The 8176-nt window shown below is 33.8% G+C and overlaps 1 protein-coding gene across 1 annotated transcript; it reads left to right on the forward strand.

The window, feature by feature from the left end:
• Positions 1–419: 419 nt before the first annotated feature.
• LOC141813006 (protein NRT1/ PTR FAMILY 2.9-like) lies at positions 420–2529 on the forward strand. Its single transcript, XM_074700926.1, has 4 exons — positions 420–501; positions 634–851; positions 947–1500; positions 1575–2529. The coding sequence occupies exons 1-4, from the start codon at positions 420–422 to the stop codon at positions 2527–2529; spliced, it is 1809 nt and encodes a 602-aa protein (XP_074557027.1).
• The last annotated feature ends 5647 nt before the right edge of the window (positions 2530–8176 follow it).

The following is an 8176-nucleotide window of genomic DNA, read 5'->3' on the forward strand; positions in this document are numbered from 1 at the left end:
ATAAACTTTAAGTGTATTTTAAATATTTCTCTATAAGATCAACTAGTATTAATTTATAGCTTATAATAGAACAAACATCACAGCAGTCTTTCCGCTGTTGTGGATCCGATACCTTCTCTCACACTTCCATGGAATAACACCAATATAGGAGAAATATACGGGTTGTCTCATGTTACAATATCTCAATTATAGCATAGAACTCTACTGACCATCTCGAATCAAAATTTAAAATAATTATAATAATATATACAAATTAACCCATTCGTCAATATGGTCCTCAAATAATTCGTGCCATGCATGACAAGACAAAGAAAAACCATTGATCCATCATCATATTTATAGGTACGGGTAGTCATTGTGAGAGTTTAAGCCCAAGAAAGAAAGAATAGAAAGAAAGAAGAAGAGGAAGGTGGGGAACAATGGAAGCTTCAGAGGCTGGCATGGCCGCCAGCGAGCCTCTGATCAAGTATAGGGGTTGGAAAACGATGCCATTCCTCATTGGTACACAAACAATTAATTCATTTATCTTTGAGTTAATTACGTTGTAATTTAATTTCATCGATCGATCGACAAACAGATCATTCATTACATTGTAATTGTATCATGAACTGCATGCATGCATGGGTGCTGCAGGGAATGAGACGTTTGAGAAGCTAGCGACGATAGGGACGTTGGGGAACTTGGTGGTGTATCTAACGACGTTCTTCCACATGAGCAGCGTGGAGACTGCCATCACCCTCAACGTGTTCAATGGGACGACGAACTTGGCGACCATCTTGGGGGCCTTCGTTTCTGACACCTACCTTGGCCGCTACAAAACCTTGGCCTGGGCTTCCATTGCTTCCTTGTTGGTAAATCATATCGTCGACCTTTTACGATAGATATCTTAATTAATTGCTCGATCGATCTTAATTAATTGAAATTAGATCATTATATTTTGCTGCAGGGCATGCTGTTTTTGACGTTGACTGCGGCCGTCCCGGCGTTGCACCCTCCTCACTGTGCGGGAGGGCAGACGTGTGTGGAAGCGACGCCATGGCAGCTTGCTTTCCTCGCCCTCGCCTTCTTCTTCCTCGTGGTCGGATCCGGCGGCATCCGGCCGTGCAACATCGCCTTCGGCGCCGACCAGTTCGATCCCACCACGGACTCCGGCAAGCGCGGCATCAACAGCTTCTTCAACTGGTACTACTTCACGCTCACCGTCGCCGTCACCGTCTCCGCCACCGTCATCATCTACATCCAGAACTACCTCAGCTGGGCGCTGGGCTTCGGCATCCCCACCGTCCTCATGGTCCTCTCCTGCGCCTTCTTCTTCGTCGCGTCGAGCATCTACGTGAAGGTGAAGCCGGAGGGGAGCCCGGTGACGAGCATCGTGCAGGTGGCGGCTGCGGCGGTGAAGAAGCGGCGGGTTGAGCTGCCGGACGATCCCAAGAACTGCCTCCACGACCCTCCTCATCTCAGTTCCCTCGTCACCAAGCTCCCGCACACCGATCAGTTCAAGTAAGCGTAGATTTCCCCTGTTTTCTTAAATTCTGTCTGTTCTAGAAGCTAACTGGAAGTCTTGGTCAGCTCAGATTTCTTGACAAAGCTGCGGCGGTGTGCCCCGGCGACGAAATCTGTGAAGACGGGAAGGCAAGGAACCCGCCCCGGCTGTGCAGCGTGCAGCAGGTGGAGTCGGTGAAGTGCCTGTTGCGAATCGTCCCCATTTGGTCCTCCGGCATCATCTACTTCATCGCCGTAGCTCAGCAGAACACCTACGTGGTCTTCCAAGCCCTGCAGTCCGACAAGCGACTCTCCGGCCACTTCGAGATCCCCGCGGCGTCCTTCAGCATCTTCGGCAGCCTCGCGCTCACCCTCTGGATCATCATCTACGACCGCGTCGCGATCCCGTTCCTCCACCACTGCGCCCGGAGGGAAGGCGGGATCTCGCCTCTGAAGCGGATGGGAGGCGGCATCCTCCTCTCGGTCGCGAGCATGTTCGTGTCGGGTGCCGTGGAGGTCCGCCGCCGGGGAATCGCCCTCCGGGAGCCGACTCTGGGGGCGAACCCGGGCGGCGGGGCGATCTCGGCCATGTCAAGCTTCTGGTTGGTGCCGCAGCTGCTGCTCATCGGCGTGTCGGAGGCGCTCAACCTGGTGAGCCAGCTGGAGTTCTACTACAAGCAGTTCCCGGAGAACATGAGGAGCTTGGCAGGGTCGCTGCTTTTCTGCGGCATCGCCATTGCGAGCTACTTAAGCGGCCTCTTGGTCAACATCGTTCAACGGACGACATCGGAGGGCGTGGACGACGACGGATGGTTGGCTGGGGATTTGAACAAGGGAAGATTGGAGTTGTTCTACTACCTGATCGGAGCCATTGGAGCACTCAACTTCGTCTTTTACGTTGTTTTCGCGAGGTGGTACAGGAACAAGAACCCGGCGGTTTGCGACGATGGCTCCGCCTCTTCCCCTGCCTCTCCCTCTGCCTCTGCCTCTGCCTCTGCCTCCGCCTCTTCAGTGGAAACAAATGCCTCCTTGGCTCCGCCATTTTAGTGCTATGAACAAGCTTGACATTCATGGCCAATTTGGATGTTCAACGAAAAGAAAGAAGGTGGATGAAAAATAAAAAAAGGGCATTTCGTTAATTTTTGCCTAGATATTTTTTTTTAAAAAATAATATAATATTTTGCATCTGAAACATAGATAAAAACTATTCTCCATAACCCTAATACTCCATAATTAGACAAAAGAAGTATAAAAAATTTTTAAAAAAAAACAATGCAAAGTTTAATTGAGCCATCTAACTCACATTTTTTTAAAACTATATATTCTCCTAAGAAGTTAAAAGGGCAAAAATTCCAAAGGCCATCTCAAAAGAGTATTTTTTTAAAAAAAAAAAAATCAAAACGGCACTCTACTAAATATTTTATACCCTTCCATTTAATACTATTATAACAATTACGACTCACTACTATTATGTATAATAACTATTCTATAACGGTTGTAATATTGTTCTTTATTTCTAAGAGCATTTGGTTGGAGTTATTTATTGATAACCTTGGTTATTTATCTAAGGTTATTAGATAATTTTATTTGGTTCAAGTTATGATCGATTCCAAATAATACAGCATCACCGCCACATCAACAAATATATTATAACCCGGGTGTGATTACCTTAGCAGCATAAGATTTTATATGATTTTGGAGGTCAACAAAAATTTTTTTCTATGATTACCCTCCGATTTTAAAACTGAGTTAATTGAAATATACCATAAAATTGAGTTAATTAATTAAATAAATTTTAATTTAAATACTTATAAATTTAAAAGAGATAATTTATTTTAAATTTTAATAAATAAAATTAATAAATTATATTTATTAATTTAATCAATTATTTTATTAAAATAATTATTTTAATGAATTATTTTATTAATATTTATTTATTTTAAATTTAAAAAAATAAAATTAATGAATTATATTTATTAGTTTAATAAATTATTTTATTAAAATAAAATTAATGAAGTATACTTATTAATTTAATGAATTATTTATTAAAATAATTATTTTAATGAATTATTATATTAATATATATATAAATTTATTTTAAAATTTTAAAAATAAAATTAATGAATTATATATATTAATTGAATGAATTATTTTATTAAAATAATTATTTTAACTAATTATTTTCTTTAAATATATATATATATATATTAAATTTAAAAAATTATAAATAAATTATATTTATTTTATATATATTATCAATTTATTATCATCATTAATATTATTAATATTAATATTATTATTTTATTTAATTTATTCTAAAAATAAATTAAATCAAAGGTAATATAGTAAATGCTAAACTAATTATATTTTATTTCTTTTAAATAAATAAGTAGAACTAAATAATATTATATTATATTTTATACCTCATAACCTTAGTTATGTAATTACTTCGTAATTACATAATCAAAGTTATACATAATTAATAACTTGAACCAAAGATACCCTAGCTAGCGTTATTGTAACAACTACTTTATAGCTGTTACAATATATAATAGTTAATACAATACTATTATAATATCGTAGTATTTACTAAGTAGTTACTACTTACTACAACTGTGTGATAGCTACTTAGGTAGCTACTATAACTGTTTTAAAAATGATTTTGATCAATTTAAAATAATTTTGATAAACTTTAAATAATGTTGATCAAGTTGGCAAAAAATATTGTGATATAATAGTGTTTGAAGTTTAAGATTTAGGATTCAAAATTTTAGAATTTAATATTTAATTACAATTGTATAGCAGCTACCTATAGTAGTTGTTATAACAGTTTTAATGTGATTTTGACCAACTTAAAATGATTTTGATAAAGTTTAACCAATTTGATAAAGAATTTTTTTGATATAATAATGTATTATGTATAATAATTTTGATTAAAATAAAATAATCAATTTTCACATTAAAACAACTACTCACTATAACAACAGTAGAACAAGAGATATTTTAAGTACAAAATATTTTATAGTGCACCCTTATGATTTTTTTAAAGAAGGAGCATTATTTTGACGATTTACATAATTTAGAACGTCTTTTTGATTTTTACCCAAGTTAAAATACACCTAGATTGATATTATCAAATAGAAAGAGAGAAAAAAAATCCAAACCCACAACAAAATATTTGTTGATGCATTAAAATTATAGAATGAAAGACAAGCAAATATATGTCTATGGAAATATTATTAAGGCAACCATACTAATTGATACTTTAAAAAATAGTCTATTAAATTAATTCTTAAAAAAAAAGATATTCTTCTTGAGTTATCTATTAAATTTCAGCCAATGGTATTCCATAAACACACTAAATAATAGTTCTAGTTGAAGGGATGTGACACGAACTAACACACCCCGGAATTCGTCGAATGACTTTCTTAAGACTATAATAAAATTTTCACAGCGGAAATAAACAATCAAAGACAAGAATCAACACCGAGATTTAACGTGGAAACCTCCTCAATGTGAGGAGTAAAACCACGGCCTGAGGCACCACCAAAAACTTCCACTAAATCAACAAAGAAGTGGGGACACAAGTGTTCTTCTCTAGCCATCAACAACCAGCACATAAACTTCTTCTTCTACTCAGCGTAACATCAGGGGCGGCTCAAGCCTATAAGGGGCCCTAGGCAAAATAATAAATTTTAATAATAAATTTTTTAAATTTTTTAAATATTTAAAATCATATTTTTAACAAACATATTTATATTCAAATAATAATAATAATAATAATAATAATAATAATATAATTCCCTACTATTTTATGAAAATAAAAATATTTTAAAATTAAATAATAATAAAATCTAATTTATATCTTATAATTTTAATCCGATGATATTTCAAAGTTCGACAAATGATCTGTGAAATTTGAAACTAGAATTATTATATTGATGAAATTTCACCGTAATTAAAATATGAGAGTAATTTAGTAATAAAGATGAAATATTCAGAATAAAAAAATCTAAAATTTTGAGAATAAAGATAAAATATTAATAAAGGTGAAATATAAAGATAAATCACAAGTGACATAACAAATATAAAATTTTTAATTTTTTTAATGTGAACTGTCAAGTTTACAACATAAATCATTGATAAGAAAATGAGAAATTAACAAAAGCATAAAAATAAGATTTGATAGGGAAATGAGAAAGGTGATACTTTTAGGTCTTAAGATCATCGAAAAATTTATAAGATTTTAATTCTGATCGTTCTTTTCTTTGCACCCCTTGTGATGACCTTGGAAATGTCTTGAGGAGAGAAAATAAGTTATCAAATGAGTAAGCTATTTGAAGTTGAGCAACATAGGTTATTAAGTTAATAAGGAAGGAAGAAAAGGAATATAAAGAAACTAATAAATTAGAATTTTGAGAATTGAGAAATATTAAATATATTATAATCATATCAAAATCTTTAAAAATCAATGACCATTCCAAACTTCTACAAAATCCAATAAAACTATTTTAATAATTTTTTATTTTCTCAAATATAATAATTAATATATTAAAAATGGGCCCTAATTTTTATTGGGGCCCTAGGCATAGGCTTTAGTGGCCTATGCCTAAAGTCGGCCCTGCATAACATCAAGAACTCGTCTTGGTAATCATACGCTTAACAGCACAAATAGAAGAAGTTAAAATCAAGAGTACCGAATCTGACAGTTTTGAAACAGGGACAAAATCACCAGCTAGAAGACTCCAATGACGATCTCCACCGTTTAGAATGAAGAACCTCAAGTTGGGAATACTCTCTCAAAATTTCATGAAGATCCAACGGTGCAATTTGCGGCAACGCCCGGTTAAGTGAACGTCGCGCAGGCTGAAATAGAACTGCACCGAAATCTGTTTTTCCGGCTAACTTGCTTGGCTGTGTTTTTCTCTCTTATCATCCGAAGATAACCCTAGATGACCCCTTAATATAGATGAGGGCTTAGGCTTCATCCGTGTAAAGAAACACGGGCTTAGGCCGCTCTCACATAGGAGAGACCAACCCAACACTAGTTTCAAAATTAGTTAGAAAATATAGTTATATAATAATAATAATAGAAAATAATAATAATAATAATTGAAGAAGCTTTTGGTGTTATATAGTTATATAAATTCAAAAGTGGAGTTTCATAGAGTACAATATTCTACTTTTTGTAATAGAGTTGACCATGATAATTTATTTATTATTGTACCTTGAGATAAAAGATTAATAATAAAATAAAAATAAAGTAGTAGATAATCCATCAATAGGATTTCTAGTCTAGTGGGCATCCAAGTAGTACAAAGTAATTTTAAAGAGAAACAAAGGACACAACGGTTTGTGCCTTTAGCAAACCTCAAAGTAAAAGTACTATTGTAAATGTCACTTCGAGAAGATGATATGAATTGTGATATCCAATAGAATAATACTTTTAAAATTTATTTTCATAATAAAATTTCAAAAAAGATATTAAAAATTATTTAATTGAGAGAAATTGTCTATAAATTTAATTAAATAAAATTAATTCATAATAAAAGATAATACTATAACAACAACTAAACAAAAGTTTAAATAGTCTCAAAACCTCATTGATACAAAAGATGAAAATAACCCTAATATAATGATAAAAATTATTTAGAACCTTCGAAAAAACTTTAAATAATATTTTTTAATCTAGAATTGGATCGTTATGGGTTACACTCGATAACAAATATAAATATCTAAACGAGTTTCGATTTGATATGTTAAAAATCTCATGATTCAACTGAAATAAAAAATTATGACTTCTCAAAGTTTACGAACTTGCATCAAATTGTCCAATAATATAGACATCATTTGAGATGTCAAGAACAAGTGATATATAAATAAATAGGATTTCCAACTAATTGTTTATAATGTGTAGCATCAAAAAGTAATAATCGCTCCAGGACATGGTGTGGTAGTAAAAGACAAAGTATTTTTCCCAAACAATTATAATTCAACAGAGTGCATGCATGCGATATCACATGTGTTATCAATGTGTTATCAAGAATTTCTTTAATATTAAATTCCAAAAGTGTCTTCTCTAATAACAATCATGTCATCAACAAAGAAGTAAAATGATTACACCTCATTCCTTAGATTTTTATAGAAATAGGGTTGAGTCATAAGGATTAAAAGACAATCTCATGTTAAGTATAATAGTATTAAACTTAGCTAAAAGCGCTTGCTTAAGGCCATAAACTATTTTGCATGATTGTCATAGTTTGTTTGGAGGATGCGGAAGGCTTGTATATGGTGGTTTCATACAAACTTCCTTTGATAGATCACCATTATTTACAAACTACAACTAGAACAATCAGACTTTGAAAAGTGATTAGTCATACGACTAAAGCAAACATCTCCTCATAGTCGTTTCATATTCTCGTGTGAAACCCTTTTCCATAAGATGAGATTTGTACGATTCTATACTTCTATCAGAGCAAGTTTTTATTTTTATATACTCATTTGCAACCAATTATTGCCATTTTAGGGGGGGGGGGGGGGGGGGGGGGGGGGGGCAAGTCAACTTAGATCTCAAGTCTCATTCTTAATCTTGAAGTGTTTACAATTCTTCTATCATAACTTGTTGCAACAAAGGGTTAGAGAAGGTTTCATGAAAAAAAAGTGGGTTCATGTAATCTAGCACAAGAATGGTAAT

This window comes from Curcuma longa, chromosome 20, assembly GCF_044706935.1.
Source record: "Curcuma longa cultivar G26 ecotype Majalengka, Jawa Barat chromosome 20, ITB_CL_G26_1.1, whole genome shotgun sequence".
Taxonomy (NCBI): domain Eukaryota; kingdom Viridiplantae; phylum Streptophyta; class Magnoliopsida; order Zingiberales; family Zingiberaceae; genus Curcuma; species Curcuma longa.